Source organism: Hippocampus comes, unplaced genomic scaffold (assembly GCF_001891065.2).
Source record: "Hippocampus comes isolate QL1 unplaced genomic scaffold, H_comes_QL1_v1.1 scaffold41, whole genome shotgun sequence".
NCBI lineage: Eukaryota > Metazoa > Chordata > Actinopteri > Syngnathiformes > Syngnathidae > Hippocampus > Hippocampus comes.
Window position 1 is genome coordinate 3395579 of NW_017805153.1, and position 18957 is coordinate 3414535.

Sequence of the window (18957 nt, forward strand, 5' to 3'; positions counted from 1 at the left end):
TGGCTAAAGAAACTCACAGCACTCCATGAGCGCCTAGCAACACAAATGAACCAGTTGCTGAGGGATGGGACTCACCCAGGATGGCTAACCAAAGGGCGAACGATCCTGATCATGAAGGATCCCTCAAAGGGTGCAGTCCCATCCAAGAAAGGGAATCTGTAGCAGCATTTTAAAACGGTACACACGAGCTACAATGGTGGTTCTTCTGTACTAAGCACACTACAAAAGTGTGTACAATAGGTCGGCAGTAATTTCCATTTTAATTTTCAGTTTCATTCATGTTAGGGTCTGTTACGGCTGTTGCTCATCATGGTACGTGTGTGCGTATGTGTGTGTGTGTGTGTGTGTGTGTGTGTGTGTGTGTGTGTGTGTGTGTGTGTGTGTGTGCATGCACGTGTGGTAACGGGTTGATCGCGGGAGGTTGGCTGCTTGAAAAGTAGATCTTCGGTCAGAAAAGGTTGAGCGACCCTGATGTACTCATTTTTTAAAAGATGATATTGGGGGAAATGAGGTGACATTTTTTATTTCTTCCAGAGTGTTCCAGTCATTTGGGATAGATAATTGAAAAGAAGACTTGGGTAAGAAGAGTTTAATAAAATTGCTGAAAGGGAGAGTTCGGGCATATGGTGAGCAGAGAGCAAACATAGGGTGGGGGCTTACCAATGAGTGTTTTTGCATATAAATACAGGTCAGATGCAAATGATGATGAAGATTGGATTTTGAGGTCACGTTGATGTTGAATTGACATCAGATGCACACTGGATAGATTGAATTCAGGGAAAATACTGCCAAGCGGTAAAATGTAGCCAATAAAGAGGAGGGGGCCTGAGACAGAGCCCTGTGGCACACCAAAAGAGATGGATGGGATTTGAAAGATTGAACTTGAACGAACTGGGTGCGCCCGGAAAAACACTGGAGGTGTGTGCGTGTGCGTGCGTGCATGCGTGCGTGTTTGTGTGTCTGTGTGTGTGTACTGACAATGATGTGCAGTCCATCCAGGAGGACGGTGTACGCAGGAATCTTCCTTCAACTTGTCCTACAAACCACAGAATTGTTCACAATTTATGGCAAATTAAATAATTGTGATTCAAGAGGAATTTCGTGGCTTAGGCAAGCACTAATTGCTTGATTACATAATGTGTAGCTCAAATTCTCAGCCCTCAATCTACAAAGCATGTAATCAAGAGTGAATGTGGCCCTTTCTGCTTCAGAAGATAATCACTCCTTATATTGCTGCCCTTGTTGCTCATTTGGAAAATCGGTACTCAAGAAGGTCATTGTAATATGACCGTGGGTCACTTCCCTCTTCTTATGTCTATTCTCAGCGGCGTCCAGCTTCAGCTTTTGCCGCGCCTCCCTGGAGCACACGCTGTCGGCTGAGGAGCTGAGCTACCAGCTGCCACGTCGCTCCGGAGGCAGCAACCTAACCTGGCATGATGGCCGCGGTCAAAAGACAGCACACACACGCACTGTCAAACTGCTGCAGCAGCCTGGCACAGAGGGCATCCAGGTACGAAGGCGGGGAGCCAATTTGTTTGAAATCTAAAATCTAAAATCAATACATTTTTGTTACTCATTCAAAATATGTTTGTATTCAAAAGGTAAAGCTGCTTTTAAATCTTGGTTGGTGTAATTGAGGATATGTTGATGAGTAACACGAAATAGAATGTAATTCCGATTCAGGGGGCATACCCACTCTTTTGTACTTAAGTCCATACGCACTGATTTCCTGCTAATGATGTTTGATGTTACATCAAAAGCATGCCGCGGATCCATTCAGATCCGAGTTTTATGTTTTAAGAGTCCCATGGGACAACTGCTGGAGGTGCAATTCGAAATTTCCGTTTGCAAAGGCTGGTTGTAATGTTGTTTCCTCCTTGCTGGAGGCAGCAAAAAGCTTCCTGCTCTTTGCACCACACACAATAAAAAAAAAAAAAGACAAACCAAAACCAGATGCTCTCGATTGTCATGTTTTCTATGTCCATCCACCCATCCATTTTCACACCCTTATCCTGCTCAGGGTCAGAGTTGGGCTATTCAGAATCAGAATCAGATTTATTGGCCATACATGCAAGAAACACAGAAAGAATTGACTGACTTGATTGACTAACCCTAAAGCTTTGTGTATTCACTGGTAGCTCATAAGTGCTGTCTGTGTTCATAGTAGCTGTGTGAGAACTTTACATGAAGCTGTTCCGACGTTAAAGGTTGGACTCCAAAGGTCCAACGTCTGTTAGTGTCACACACAGCAGATAACATCCGTCCCTCAGAGTTAGTGACACATCGAATTTCAGAAGTGGCAGAAGCATTAATTGCTTCTCTGCTCTCACCTGAGAGAAAGCTGTTATGTAACAGAGGAGAGCTTCACTACTTGTGATGTAACAACGCTCGGATATTCAGACCATGTTCTCTCTAGTCCTACAATTACGGTTCTGATGTGTTTTATTAAATGCTCAGCAGCAGCGATCGAAAGTCATTGGCGATGCTTGTTGTCCCAGAGGTAAAATGAAGCACAGCAGCCTCAACGCCACTAATGTCCACACGTCACTTTTGTGCAGAATTGATTCCCATCTGTAGAATCCATGGGGGGGACAAAACAAAGTGTAAAAAGAAAAACAAAAATCAAAGCATTCCTCCCCGTGTTTGACCCAAAATAGCACACGACACTGCCGACGCCTTTTCTGGGTCCAGCTGCTCACATGAAAGTGAGCCCCATCGTCCAATGGAGTATTCCCACCGGCCTGAAGAAAACTTGCAAGCGGGAGGCTGTGCAATGTACACGTTCCCTGCAAGTTTGTTTAATAATTCATAAGAGTGCCCCTTCAGCTTTAACAACTAGAAGAGGTTTAATAAAAGACGAGTGGTAAGCTGTTTTCATATGATTACACGGCGGACAGATAATTAAACCTCTACACCATGAGGCCTTCCGTTTCCTTGTGGCAACACGCCACCTCATACATTATTAAAAAATAGCTCTCCCTAACTCTGAGGTGTACTTGATTCTGTATTCACACTTTGTACGTTCATTGCTTGTGCCTGCATTTTTGAGGCTTTTGGCTTGCACGCAACATGCAAACTTGTGCTGGCATTCATGTTTGTCATGAGTAATGACTAGATTATTCTCCATTACACTGTACACATCAGCCTTAATGAGGGAGCACTTATGTGACGCTAGCTCATTGTTGGATTTCAGGTGCAACCTTGGGATTCGTCCTTCTCAGTTTAACTGTGTTAAGAGAGCACACCTGTATACTTGTACACTCTGCAAACTCACATCCAAACACAAATCACAGCAGACACCAATCAGAGCCAAACACATGTACTTCCTTTGGGGGAAGTGTCACGATCAAAAAACTTGACAAACTGGTGCTGGACTGCAGCCTGGAATAGAAAATCTTCTTTCCAGGCAGTAATTTTGCCATGTCGCTCCAGGGCAAGGGAATACTATACTTACAAAAACTGCAAAAACTGTAGTGATTAGTGGCCTTTGTGACACCCTAACTATTTCATTGACTGCACTTTTGACTAAGTACATTTAGCTTTCTCATGCTTCCTTCTTATCACAATATATTCTAGAGTATTTCAACCCTCTTCTGTGTCAAAGTAGAAAACAGATTCCATTTTTGCTCATTTCATTAATAATGTTATTGTTATTATTATAATTATTATTATTATTATTATTATTAATAACAATAATAAATGCTCTTGCGATGCTAATGTTTTTAAAAATATAAATTCAGATCAACTGTGTGCACAAACCAGTGCTGTAGGCTGGTCTTAAGCCCTGGTAAATACAGAAAGTTGCATCAGGAAGGGCATCCACCTTAAAACTTTGCCGAACATTTATGAGGGTTCAGCCAAAGAAATCCATGCTAGATCGGTATGGTTTAACAATGACCGCCATCTGTGATGTTAACCTACAGGGCACCAGTGGAAATTCATCTCCTGGTGGTTGAAGACAGAGAAGAGGTGGGATACGGGTTCACAGATTTGTTCTTCACAAAAAAATATATATAAAAAAAAAAGACTATTGTCTCGAAAAATAAAAAAAACCTTCGACCTATTTAACTCATAAGAAGTCAAAATGAACATCATAGCACAAAGGAGATGAGATGAGACGGCGCAAAGGCAGAGGGGGGCAAAGGCCAAAAAATGAGACATATGATGACATGAATGCCAGGTTGGACAGTAAAGAAGCTGAGAAAGATATTTGCCAGACAAAGTGATGAAAAAGCTATGCAACCCCCTCCAAAACCCATATCACACAGGACATGTACGAGGGTAGCAGAACGGTGGTGAGGTGTGCCGTAGCTGTGACAGAAGAATTTAAGTTGTTTGTGAGATGACATTGTGATCTGCAGTAAAAGCAGGGAGCACCTGGAGGAACATTTAGAAAAGTGGAGGCATGCGCCGCTAAGGAGAAGAATGGAATATCAGCCGAAGTAAGACAGACTATATGTGCCTGAATAATAGGGCTGGAGGAGGAGGACTGCGGCTACAGGAAGATGAGATAGCGAAGGTGCAGGACTGAATACTGACAGTCAACAGTCCAGAGCAGCGGTGAGTGTGTTAAGGAGGTGAAGAAACAGCTCCAAGCAGGTTAGAACGGCTCGGATAAAGTGTCAGGTGTGTTACGTGAGAGAAGAGTTTCGGCTTGGATGAAGCGGAAATTTTCTAAGACATTGGTGAGGTTGGCCATGATGTGCAGATTGGAGACAGTGGCTCTGAAGAAGGAAGCAGAGCTAGAGGTCGAGGAAATGAAGATCTTGAGGTTTTCTTTCGGAGTCTCCAGGTTGGATAGGATTAGAAATGAACTCATCACAGCAACAGCCAAGGTTAGATGTTTTGGGAGAAAAGTGAGCTGACTTAGATGGTTTGGACACATCCAGAAGAGAGACAGCGAGTGTGTCGGGTAGAAGTGTCATGAGTATGGAGCTGCTGGGAAAAGAGAGCAAGAGGAAGACCTAAGAAAAGGTTGATGGATGTAGTGTTGGAGGACGTGAGGGCAGTTGGTTTTAAAGAGGAGACGTGCAGAAAATAGTCTTTAATGGAAAAGGATGACGTGCTGTGGGACAAGCGGAAAGGAAAAGAAGAAGCCTAATAATGTTCAGTATTATACTCTGATGTTTAAAAAAAAAAAAAAAAAAAAGAATACTATCACTAATTAATGTTGAAAGAGATCAAACGAATGTACACCTAATGTTTTAGAATTTATTTTACTGCCCAAATGTCTTAATTTAAACTCGTTTTGACTCTGCATGCACTCAGTAGATTTCATACAACAATACAATAATTTGGGATTTTGTAACTCTTGGTGTTGGTAAGGCAGTTTTGCAAACCACCATGAAAGGATCAAATTTGTTTGTGCATTGCTGCATCTGTGCCTCCAAATTGACCCATCTACTAAACAGATATCTCCAATGGAAGTGTTGCTTTTATACTCAGGTGTCATCCTCAGAACACACATTATTTGTCAGCTGAGGCGAGGAGAGGCCTTGGTGGGTAGCCCCATAATGCTGCGTGACACACAGCATGGAGGAGAACCTTTAGATGAGGCAAGGGAATTGGGGAAACAGCACAGATACAACTTAGTAATTTACTGTCATCGTTTTTCTTTTTTTTTTTTTTCAGGAGAAAGAAGCGCAAGGAAAATTTACCTTTGTCAAGCAGATTTTCAAACTCAAAGGGTAAAGGCAGAGATATTTTCTTCCATGACTTTGATTTAAATTAAGCTGTAAGCACGCTCTTAAGATACGTACTGGTAGTTCGAAAATGAAAATTCAAAACTGGTGAAAACAATTAAAATCAGTCAGATCAAAATTATGTATCTCCACATTTTAACATTAAATCACTACTTAGTAAGCATTCATACAAAAAAAAAATCACATCAACAGTGTGCATATTTTTTGTTACCGGATATTTTTAAAGTGTGGTGACATGAGCGCAAACCATGAGAATATGAGCTGTTCTTCTGACTACCAAATCATTACCAGGGCAAATTCCTCTCTTCCCTCCATTGTGCAGGAAATAAGATTACTGCTAACACGAAATTGTTGCTGACAAGAGGACCACAGTTGGTGCTGGTGCTATTCACGTATATTTTTTAAATATTTACTAGAATGGTCAGAGAAGTCACTGGTGACAGTGACAATACATTTCAGTTGGCAACAGTGAAAGCCTCTGCTGTTCGCTTGCACTGCTGACTCATGCACCCATCAAAATAAAAGCAGCACATACTTGACGTTTTGGTTTGAATTCGTCAAAGCTGCGGTGACTGGGCCGCATGTGGCCAACGGGCCCTACTGTGCCCAAATATGATGGAAATCTCAATCACAACAAAGACTGCTTAATTCATGAAAAAAAATTAGCTATTACATAACTTTAATGCATAAAAATGAAGGTAACTCCAAGGCACTATTCTCCTTACTTGACAATATTTCACACCCACCAGACTCTACTCCTTCCTCTTGTACTCATCAGTTTTCCATAATTATTTTATGTCCTTTTTCGATTCAAAAATCAAACAGATCCATCAGCAACTTCCGTCCTCCTCCTCTCTTAGTCCATCTTCACTCCGTCCTACCCATGCACACACCCTCAAATTTTATTCTGCCTTCTGCCATGGACATCTCCAAAACTCGCATTGCTCCAAGCCTCTACTTGCCAACTCGAGAGCCTTCCTACTGCTCTGGTTCAAGCCCTGTTTGGTCTGGAGTTCCGCAGAGCCCCCTCCTCTTTATCATCTCCATCTGACCTCTTGGAAATATATTTTGCAACTTCATCTTTCACTTTCACTGCTCACATGCAAATGACAACCAAATATGTCTTTATGGGAAAACATTAGGTGACACAAAAACGGTTTGGGACCGCTCTACTGTGCTGAAAAAAATATCTGTTGTCTCATTGATTCATTGACTTCAATTTGACTTTCATCACATAACAGTCAACTAGAAAAAATGTTTAATTGTTGAAGAACTAAATATTTCTCGTATACAGAGAGGTTTTAAGAAAGATAGAAGAGAACATTAGAACTGCATCCCTTTGACGCAAACATACAATATCATGTTTTCTCTGTTCTGTAATACTATGATAGAGAAGAGAGGAATGAGACAGCAGCAAGGTTGCCTTTCTTGTCTTTTCATGAGAGCAGAGCAAAATTGAAAAATCATTGTTGTTTAGGAAAAGAAAGGGAGAGTGTTTTGAAAAAGAACGTTAACTAGTTGAAAAAAAAATTTCCATTACATAAACTACATATAATTTGAGAAAAAAATGCCCTTCGGTTTGTCTTGGTCAATTAATATCATACATGATGTTTTGAGGTTAATTTTAAATGTGTTTATTTCTCTATTACTGTGTGGCCGTACAGAAGAAGGTAGGTCAAACAATCGTTTGGGATTTGTAGTTTACTGTATTACACAAGAGGACAAATGCTCACTAGGATGTGTAGTTTACTTTACCGTATTACACAAGAAGAGGAAAACTAAACTGAATAAAAACTCAACTAAAATGAAGCATTTATGAGAAAATAAAAATTAAAAACTAATTAAAAAAAACAAGTCAATTTAAAAAAAGTCAAGACTAAATAAACAATAACTATAATGACAAATCCCACACTATTGAAATAGAACCCTGGAGCAAATAGAATACAATACATATATTTTCTAAGTACCAAGAAATACTTTCCTGACATTTTCCATAGCGAAAGCCAAATCAAAGTATGTTGACTTTTTGAAGCTTGCAGGCACTGAGGTTAAAATTCATTTTGTGCTGTAAACCCAAACTATGCAGCGTAAAATCTTTACTGTCTTGATGGACAACAGGAAGACTATAACTGCAATATATATGACCCATCCTCCCATCTCTCATTCGCCAAGCTCCATATTGAGTTTCAACTTTGCCTTCCATTCCTCATTCTCATCTCTCCCCCACTCCCTGTGCATGTAATGAATGAGGGAGCTCCTCCCATCGGACAGAATTAGGTCTTGGGAAGAGTGGGGGAGTCGACAAAGTGTGAACTGGATCAAAAGAAAATTGGCCAGAGGACATAGACACTGATGGATGGCCGTAAAGGCATGCAAGAGCGAAGGGGTGGGAGTGGGCTTGGGGGGATGCAGAACTATCTTTCACTGTCTCTTCTGCCGGCTTCTTTGACTAATGCAGGCTGCCTTACAATTCTGTTTTTGTTGTATCTTGCCTGCCTTTTTCAGAAGTGTACTTCATTCTTTTATTGATGCCACTTTGCAGTCCCACAGATGTAAGCAATTAAATAGAAATTAAAGCCTTCATGTTCAAGCGTTAATGCACAGTTTATCTTTATTTTAATAATATTCAGAGACAAGAAACAACTACAAACCTTTCATCTTGTCGGCTTTCATGACATCCAGAGAGCCAAACTGTGAGTTACTTTCTTCCCCCAAGGTGCCTTGAAATGAAGCAGAATCTTGAATAAACAGTACCTGGTATGCAATAAAACTGAGTTGCAATGTGCTGCGAAATACTCAATACTGAATATCCGATGTAAAATTCACTTACGATTCCATCAAAATTAGAGAGAAGGGTCAACAAGGCAAATGGTGTATTATTCTTGTTACGCTGATAATAGCGGATGATTATCAGGCACTTGCAGGCCTCGATCACTTAAATAATCACTGTGATTAAACTTCATTATGGGGATTTTAACATTGGGTCAGACTACATTTGCATGTTTGCAGCTTCAATGTAGTATCCGAAGGAAATAATTTTTCCCATCCCTTGTCTGCATTCATTGGAAATTTTCAACACCCTTCCCACCTCAATTCCAGTGAGGAATGAGGTGATGGATGGATGGATGGATGGATGGATGGATGGATGGATGTGTGTACCGGTACTTATAAATGATCAATTGCAGCAGAGCTAAGGGGACCAGGTTGAGCTTGATCTTTCTGCATGTCATTTGCATCCAGAGACACAGCTCCAATTATCCTGGCTGGTAATATAAAAGCAGCATCGAATATGGACTGGATTGAAAACATGTTCTGGCAACTGGCTATGAGGTCGACATTTTATATGAAGCCGCAAGAGTGCAAGCACACTGCGCTTGTTTGCATGACATGTCTGCATAAATAATCCCCGTGGCATGTAGTTCAGCAGTGGAGTCGGGATTTTGGCAGCCGTTCTATGTCTCTCTCCTGTTTTATGCTCGACTCATTCAGGACATTAATCCGTGGATTTTATGTCCAAATGAGAGGGAACAACATTATGAATGAGCAGAGTGAAAAGATGTTTTTCTCTGCCCGCAGTAACTATTTACTGTTTATTCGCCAAATAAATTTGACCCTTTGAGAAAGGAAAGAATAGAGACATACTGTATACAAACTACCTGAGGTTAAAGTCCCTTTCAAGTAAAAATGTCTTGTAAATGTGACATTGTCCCGAGGTGTGATTGTGAGAGCGAATGGTTGTTCATCTACAGGTATGTGTGCCCTGCGATTGGCTGGTAACCAGTTCAGGGAGTACCCCGCCTACTGACTGGGATAGGCTACAGCACAGTAAATCAACATCAACTACGGTGTGTGTGTGTGTGTGTGTGTGTGTGTGTGTGTATATCTATCTATCTATCTATCTATCTATCTATATATATAAAATATATATATATATATATACTTTCTGAAAGCCAATTTTATTTAGAAAGGCACACACACCAAAAAAAAAATAAAAATCCCAAACTCCCTGTCCCTATGTGAAGAAGTAATTGCTCCCCACCTTGTTAAATCACAAAGTAACACAAGCAACACCCAAGCACCACATTCGTTGACTCAAGAAACCACATAAATAGAATCTGTCAGACAAAGTGAGGTAGGCTACAAGGTCTCAAGAAACAAGTGCACCTCTGAATGGCCAAAACAAAATTAAAGTTTTGGAGGGGCCGAGTCAAAGTCCGGATTTTTTTATTTTTATCCGAATGCCCTATTATTCAATAGAATGTTCAGGAGGATATCACGGTACCAAAATATTCAATGGCTGCAGTCCCAATATGCTTAATTGACTTGCTATTTCTAAATCACTTAAAGCACCACACAGCACGCAGACAATACAAATCTGTTCATCCAAAATTGCCTGCTTGTTTTCAGCTCCATCCAGGTGAAGCCTTCACTGTGTATCACACAAGCCCGACGTTGTCCAGTCTGTCCAAACCTGTGGTGCTGTGGACTCAGCAGGACGTCTGCAAGTGGCTCAAGAAACACTGTCCTCACAATTACCTGACCTATGTTGAAGCCTTCTCCCATCACGCCATCACAGGTACTCACCAAAACATGCACTATAGGGATGGAAAGATGCATCTGTTTAATACACTCTCTATATGTCTGGATTACAATCCGGCTACATCGATAGGCAGTGAACTTGTTTACATTGATGCTGGCCATACATTGACACATCATTTTTAGAAGTCATTGACTGAGTTCAATTAATAATATAATTAAAGAAATAATTTCATACTCCAAATTCCTAATACCCCTGTATTTTTTATTCACGTTTGAAAGTTATTTTTAGTCAACTATTATTTGTTTTTTTTCAAGCAGGCAACACAGATCATGGCGGTGTGGAAGAGCAGATTTTTAAGACAATGAAATGCGCTGTGGATTTAGCCAGAAAAATAATCACCTTGACAAGACGGTCGCCATGTGTAGCCTTTGAAAATCCCTTGTGAAATGTAACAGGAACACGACAATTTGTCAACGCATTTCGACTAGCATCACAAAGAGCAACTGAGTTCCGTTAAAATAGTGGGACAGACCAAAAAACTGTTACTGCCTTATTTAGTCAAAAACCCAATCATGACTCTCATCCTGCTCAAAGAATTACTTTCTTTGTCCTGTGAAAAACACATATGTCCGTTTTTGTCATATTTAAAATTTTTACGTTAATGGGGTGTCCACGTTGATGTAAAAAAATTTAAAATCACAAAAATGGATATATGTGTTTTACACAGGACTGTGATGATAGGTTTATGTCGAGAAAAGCCATTGTTACTCATAATTTTGTATCAAAATATCGGATCGAAATTGCCTTTACTGAGTCCAATTCTATCGTTAAAAAAAGCGAATATCGCTTTTTGTCGAATCGTTAGGTCTTACATCCATACCCATCATATCAGTTAGAAAACATATTGTTCCACCGCTAATGCACTGCATCTTTTGTTCCGCTCTCAGCTCGTGCCAACTCAAGCGCAGGCATGTGTAGGAAGGACAGAAAGGTTGCTTCACTGTTCCTGTTTCATCAAGACTTTGTGAATCAGTGCAATGAAGGGCTCGACATATCTGGTTTTGTAAGTTTTATTTAAGGTATGTGGTCGCACAGCTTAGTTGGGTTTGTGGCTCCACAGCTTAGCTTGCTCAACTGGAAGCACGTTTGCAGCCAAATCTTTCCAAAGGAGATTGAGAAAGCATTCATGTGTAGTCATAATAGAACTGCAGACTATTTTGGGTAGAGGAGAAAGCTGGGGGGGGAGGGGGGGGGAACAAACGTTGGGTCCGTCGTGATTCTGATTTCAAACAATTACCTCCCACAAGCAGAGACAGTCGAGCTGTGTCAAAAAAAAGTTATTTTTTTAAATCCAAACTACAGTGGTGCCTTGAGATACGAGTGTAATTTGTTCCTTTAACCAAGCTCGTTACTCGAAACACTCCTATCTTCAATCATCTTTCCCCATTAAAATGAATGAAAATGCCATTTATACATTCCAGCCTCCCAAAAATGTGTAATTTATTGAGAAAAATAGCACTTTATTAATATGCTGCAAATACAGGACTTACACATTTAAAGAGTAGTAGAGTGGTTGTTTCCCAACCCAGAGGTTGGTGGTTCGATCCCCGGCCATTGCGACCAGGTCGAATTCTCTTTGAGCAAGATACTGAACCCCCAGTTGCTCCAGATGCAGTGTCAACAGTAGGTGAATGTGGTAACAGTGTAAAGCGCTTTGAGTACTGGAGGTAGAAAAGCGCTATATAGGTGATGGCCCATTTACCACTGAGAAATAAATTTAAATCAAGCCAACTTTGTTATGATTTATCATTCAATTTTGCTCCTCATTCTGTCTGGTGTGTGCACCTTTGCGACCTGGGGGTGGTATAAGACAGACAACCTTATAAGCTGTAGTGGAGGTTCAGCTCCTCTCAGCTTTTCAGTACGGCAGTAATATTAACTTTAAATGTGGATAATGAATTCAGAATCAAGTTTCAGAATTCGCCTTACAGGGTCCTTAACTGATGGGTCAATCAAGTGTAGTCAAGAAGTTGAGCCAAGTCGATACAAAATATTCTTAAGACAAGATAACCTTTATTAGTCCTGCAGATAGGAAATTTGTCATGTTGTGAACGCGACACTCTCTTTCGCACACTCAATCTCGCTCTTTCTCTCACACTCTTTTCCGTTTTATTTGCAATGTATGCAACAAGCAGACTATTGTAGCCCTTCATAATTGTAAATACAGATTCGCAGATCCGAACATTTCTATAGATATTCTCAAATACACAAACACACGCGCACACACACATTTTTTCCTGTATCACTATGAAAACAATGTCTGAATGTGTTCTTTTTTTTTTGTTTGTTTTCTGTTGCTGATGCATATGGCAAGTATCAATACATGTTTTGCGTATGAATTGGCATATTTGCGCATTCACTGAAGGGCGGCGGATCCGAGCAGTGGCCCCGCAATGAATTCTCTGCCTGTATCATCTTTTGTTCAGTGACCCACACATAATTATGTCTCTCACAGTCTCTCAGGAAGCGCACCATCACAGCGGAACAAGCTGCCCGAGGAGATCAGTGTCACCATTCAATTTGCACTTGAACATTTGGGACATCATTTTGTGTGCTTTTTATTTAATCCTTTGATCACAACTCTGTCCCTTTTTTGTTCTGGGTAAACTGCACAAAGAACGATGTCACATTGCAAGTTCTTATTGAAGAAGGCTGGTTTTCAAGTGATCTACAATAGTATATGTACAGATATTTTCAAATTTTATGTGCAATACATTCATTTATTTTGCTACTGGTATATATTTTTTTAATACATAAAATATACTTTTAACAAATTAAACCCGTTGCTTTGTTTTTGATGGTTGGTCATGATCAGGGTTCGAAACTACTCTCTAAAATTACCAGCCAGTCATAATTTCCACTGGCCGATTTTTTTAAGGCGAAAATAAGAGCTTATGAATGCAATTTGATTGTGTGGCATGAAAAACGCACAAAGTACAACGCATGAAAAACAACAATGTACAGAAGGTGCCAACAATCAATCAAATAATCTTTAAATTTCTCTTGAACTGATTTCTTCAGAGCCCCCATCTGAATCTGAGCCACCCTCAGTCCCTTTAATTCGGTGTTTGCGCACAAACTCAGGCCTATGTAAGTGCAAACTACTTGCCAGAAGTCAATGGTTTTGCTTGGATCAAAGTGTTTGATGTCAGGTGAGCACAACTGGGTCAGAGAGGGTCTAAGCTCGGGACCCCTAGTCTAAGCTTTCAGGCGTGAGCATCAGTCACTCTTTATCTGCATCATAACAATGAACTCTCTCGTGAGCTTTAAGTTCCGTTTTACATTCGACTTTATCTATATTATATCGACTTATATCCATATATATATTTATTATATATATATACTTTATCCATATATATATAGCGCTAACAACTGCCGGTGACGCAGGTCACGCGCCACCGCAGGTTAAAGATTTACCGTATATTGTGGACCAGCAGAGAAACAGGTTTTAAAAAATATCACTCACCATTAGCAAAGCTTCATCATGACCGGCCGTTTTCCGAGTGAAGTGTTTGTGAAGAGTAAAAACAATAAAATAAAACCCCTTCATTTTCATGCTCTTCACAGTGCCTATCTGGCTGCAAAAGCCGCTCATTTGCCATTGAAAGTGTTAATATGCAATTTGTTTTGAAGCCTAATTGTGAGTCGTGATCTCTTTTGAGCAGCTTTTGTTTCTGTCTTTCTCCTCTTCTGACGGTGCTCGCTACTCTCCCAATCTGCATGCAATTAATGAGAGCCATAGCACGTCTGTGGAGAATTGATTTGAATTCCATTCTATTGCTTTGTCTCATTTATGCACGCATGTAGCAAGGGCATTGTGTCTCGAGGACAAAATGGTGCAAGCACACATAAAGGAGGGCTGTGGGGGGAAGATGGTTTTCCAGGAGTTTGGTTTGGTGCGATTTTTTCCAAGCTGTGTCAGAAAAAAATATGACCAATAGGATATTATTGTTATTTTGTTCACAGAATCGCTCGGTTTACTATATGCTCGGAACTAAAGTCACCTGCACACACACAGATGAAATTGAAATTCTTTGGCTGACAAGCCTGCCTATCTGAGTCAGTTTGCCTCGAAGTAGAAACTAATAGAAGGAACCGATGCATGATGTCCACATTTTATTTACACAAGCACCACCATAGAATGGATTCAGTGTTGAATTTTGTTTTGCATTTGAAATACATGTCAACATCAGAGTTCACAAACAATGGAGTGGGTCCAAGCGGGAAATGGAGGTTTCAATAAATTGTGATGTATGCGCATGCGGTAGTCGCGTGGGCTCGTAAGCAAACAGGAAACAATATAAACTCAAACTGTTCATTTGCCTTTGCAGATGATTTTTAAAGCCAAATAAAGGAGTTCTGGGCCTTCATTATCAGGAAGGGCACACATGATTCCATCTTTTATTCTGCTTGTCTTTTAAAATATGACTGCCAGCTCTCTATTAAGGCTATTTATATTTTATCAGGTCGATAATGGTGCAGTGGAGAAAGTACTGATTGTTAGATCTTGCTGCATTTTCTTTTGTTTCCGTCTCTGATGACCTTTCACAGTGACATGCTATTTGCTAAGGCAGGGTTAGGATGGATGGATATATTGGATGAATAGATAGATAGATAGATAGATAGATAGATAGATAGATAGATAGATAGATAGATAGATAGATAGATAGATAGATAGATAGATAGATAGATAGATAGATAGATAGAAACATGGACATATAGAAACATGGACATAGTAGGATTAGTTGACCCTATGTTATGATTAGTAGTATGTGGTAGACACTGAATCCAAACTTTAAAGAAAAGTCGAGTGTTTTTTTGTTTGTTTTTTTACTTGAGCTGTAAAAGGCTGGTATTAAGGAACAGGAATTCACCAAGAATTTCCAGCATGATCTCCAAAGTCTCCTGTCCAGCGCTGTTGCGAGCCACGCATTGGTAAGTTCCTTTGTCAGCCATGCTGACGTGCTGGATCCTAAAGGGTGACGTGTCCTTGATCCCAACAGGAAGACCATTGTGAAACCAATTGACCTCTGGGCTCGGCTCCCCCTGGACCACACATGGGAGCGTGACTGTTTGTCCCACCAGGGCTTTCAGTAGCGGGGGTGCGGGCGATAGCATGTTTTTAAAAAGGGAGATGACAACTTTATGAGTAATGACTCTAATTATATAATTTGGGAGCTGCGACAGCTATGATGAATTTCTCTTTCTGCAGTGAAGGACAATACCTGCCTCTACTAACGCGTGTTTTTTGTGTGTGTGTGTGTGTGTGTGTGTGTGTGTGTGTGTGTGTGTGTGTGTGTGTGTGTGAGCGCGCGCACGTGCATGTGTGTGCACGTGCGTGCAAGCCTGCCTGTTGCTAGAAGCACTATTTTTTTCTGTTTGCTGATACAAATGCAGGCTGCTTATACAATGTGCTTGTTATGGCAAATGGTTTGCTAAATGAGTGTCTCCCCTACGTTAAATGCCAGCTCTTTGATAAATCTGACCCAGAACGAATGCTTTCATGTTCATTCCATACGTTTTGCTGCCGCTAATTGGAAATCTGCAGCGTGGATGTGGATTAGGCTGTGAATCTCCAGGCTGAATTACAAACACGGCCACTAGTTTTTATTCAACAAAGTTTCCCTTAACTAGCAGCAAATCCACCTCCATTACACATTGTATAGTTCCTTCTCATGACAAATTACTTCAATCCCGTTTATTAGAAAAGGTTTTCTATATTCTGTATTTGGTGATATATAAAATCGCTAAATATGAATTGAAAATACAGTAATCCCTTGTTTGCCACTGGTTTTACCTTCAAGACCAGCCGCGCAATAGACGAAATCCTCAAAGAATCGCCGTTAATGCATTGAAATGCCAATGCATGCATGTGAGGTGCAGAAATTTTTTTTGTCCACTAGGGCTCACTATATTCACAGTTTATGCCATAGTTTCTGTGACAGTCAATGTGAGTGACTTTAAAAGGCGGGCCTGGCATGTTGAGTGATGTGGGAGCGACCGATTGAGGATGTGCAGTTGACCGTTAACTGCATTTAGCGATTACCCACTTTCACCCTTTACCTTTGGGGTATTCAAACGAAAATCCCATCTTCTCTTGACAGGACGAGCCTTGCTGCGTTTGAACGGGGAGAAGCTCCAGAGGATGGGAATTGTCCAAGACACGCTGAGACAGGAAGTCCTCCAACAAGTCCTCCAGCTTCAGGTTCGAGAAGAGGTCCGCAACCTTCAGCTCCTCAGTCGGAGTAAGTAACAAAATCATCACGCTTGGGTTGCCTGAGAAGAAACGGTCAGATTTGATTTAACTTGGCTAAATTGACAGCCTGGGAGCAGGTGTGCCTGCTGTGACATAGATGGAAATTGACGTCGAAGAGGCAGCATGTGCTTTCATTGATGGCAGCACTTAATTTGCTGCCCTGCCTCACAGTCACAGCTTCAGTCAACTTTTTTACCAGTCAGTCATCAATAAAATGACGCTATTATTCAAAGCTGGCTTGGATCCAGAAGAGGCTTGCTTGCATTACTGTCTCCACTGTCGTCAGCCATTGTTTTCTCTTATTTCATGGCTTACGATCGCATGGCAGCACAATACTTTTGTTTGCTTTGATATTCACCCTTTGAACATTTTTTACAAGTAACCTTTCTTCCACTCTCAATGCCACTTTGGGTCTACTAATCCTTCTAGTGGCCATTTTCATTGTGACTAGTTGAAACAAAGCAAGTGTGGTATGGGAACCAAGTGCAGCATGCCGAACCACCACAATAGTTGGAAATTATTTTAATGATGACTTTAGTACCAACTGTGACTAGTCACTTCAAAGCCCCGATACAGAGCAGTTAGATTAATCGGTGAGATGGTTAGATTTTATGGACTGGGCCGAAGTCATGATCCGTAATCCACAAGCAGCGTGTCACGGATGCTCACAATTAATTTTTGTCTTAATTCACAGAGAGCAGGACGGGGAGCTCAAACTTTATTAGTCGCAGAATACTCAACAGGCATGGGGACAGGCAAACCAACATTTTCAAATTGACAATAAAAACTAATACATGCAGAAGGTAACATAATGTGCTGATATACAGCAATTGTTTAAACTCTGTCAGAAATAATAATATTGTGTTCCCAGATTGATGGGGATTTATGAAACCGCGCTTGATTATCTGGTGCATCTCATTCCATTTTTGGACAGCATAATGCTAAATAAATAAAGGCTATACCAAATGAATTCAACTCTTATCTTAAGACACCACTGTATTTTTGTCCACGTCTTTTACTGATGCCTGTGTTTTTTTTTTCTTTCACAGTAACCACTCATAGCAGTGAACTTTGAAATAAGTACATACATGAAGATAATGTGCTATATAAATTCAGTCCAACTGAAGCAAAGCTTTTTCCAATTAAGCGGCTTCACAATTAACAAATAACCCCAATCAGCAACACTTGATTAAGCATTTTGGATGAAGGAACAAGAGACACACAGAACATCACCATGTTTGTAAGACATTAACATTTTAAATAAATGGTTTTAATTAAGATCGAATTATAGATTTGTGTATTCACTTAAAAATGCTGCTGATACAAATAAGATCCAGTTACTGATAATAATTGACAATTACACTTTGGGAAAACTGCAATTAAAATTCAAACGGAACTATGGTTGGGCGCGCTCATTTGCATAAAATAAGCAGACAGTAAACCAACAGTTTAATGAATTGTCATTCATTGAGCTTCAAAAATGCACGTTTATATTATAATTGAGTTGAATTGAGTTAAAGTGAGAACTTTTGTTTGTGTTTATAATTTTGAAAAAGTTCAATTAATACCTTATTTGGTCATTTGACCAGCATTCTGGCCATTCTTGTTCTGTTCAAATGCTGTTGACATCACAAGCAACAAGTGAATCAGAAATGCATACATTACTCGCCCTGTTCACACGGCACACATTTGGTCCGACGCTCCACCGAAATATTTTGTTGCGATATATTTTACACCGGAGCAAATTTTGTGGAGCGGTCACATGTGCAAAGCCGCTGAAGTGTGACAGCGCCGGCGCAGCGTCGGAGCAGCTCCACTTGCGGTCACACGTGCAGTTTCTGCTGCGGACCAAAACGACAGGAATGCGGAAGTAAAACAGGTTCGGGTCGGGCTTCTCTCTGCGGATTTTTATTTATTTTTCTTTTAATAAATATTATGGCGGACACTATTCTGTCCTTGTTCAGAATAGATCCACTTGTCGGCAGTCGTGGAATAAAGACGTGTTTACAGTCAATCGTGTGTGCTCCTTATGACTGCCTCAATATATGTTTTAAAAAATGTTATACTAAAACGATGTGCGGATACTAAACTAAGGAATACTTGTTTTAAAACAAACAATTTGGATAAAACAGAATGCGCTTTAATTTAATTGCTATTTAACTGCTAAACAGGAGCGCGGCCGGCCAGACCAGTGCGCACGTATGTTAATTTCGTTTAAACAATCCTATAGAAATAATTTCATATACCTTTACCTATTTATTTGATTTGAATTATTCTATTTAAAGCCTAGTAAGCCACAAGATTTATCTGCGTAATTAAGCAAATGCACATCGAGATTTCTCTTTGCCTGTCCTCTTATTCTGTATTTCAGCGTTATTTCGTTGTGCAAATGCATTGAT

At 40.3% G+C, this 18957-nt stretch overlaps 1 protein-coding gene across 1 annotated transcript in view; it reads left to right on the forward strand.

The window, feature by feature from the left end:
* The window catches only part of samd10b (sterile alpha motif domain containing 10b), a 51268-nt gene that overhangs the window by 26161 nt on the left and 6150 nt on the right, over nt 1-18957 (forward strand). The window contains exons 2-4 of the mRNA XM_019868432.1: nt 1326-1510; nt 10110-10278; nt 16407-16547. Of these exons, the coding sequence (XP_019723991.1) occupies nt 1326-1510; nt 10110-10278; nt 16407-16547 (495 nt within the window). The remainder of the gene's footprint in view (nt 1-1325; nt 1511-10109; nt 10279-16406; nt 16548-18957) is intronic.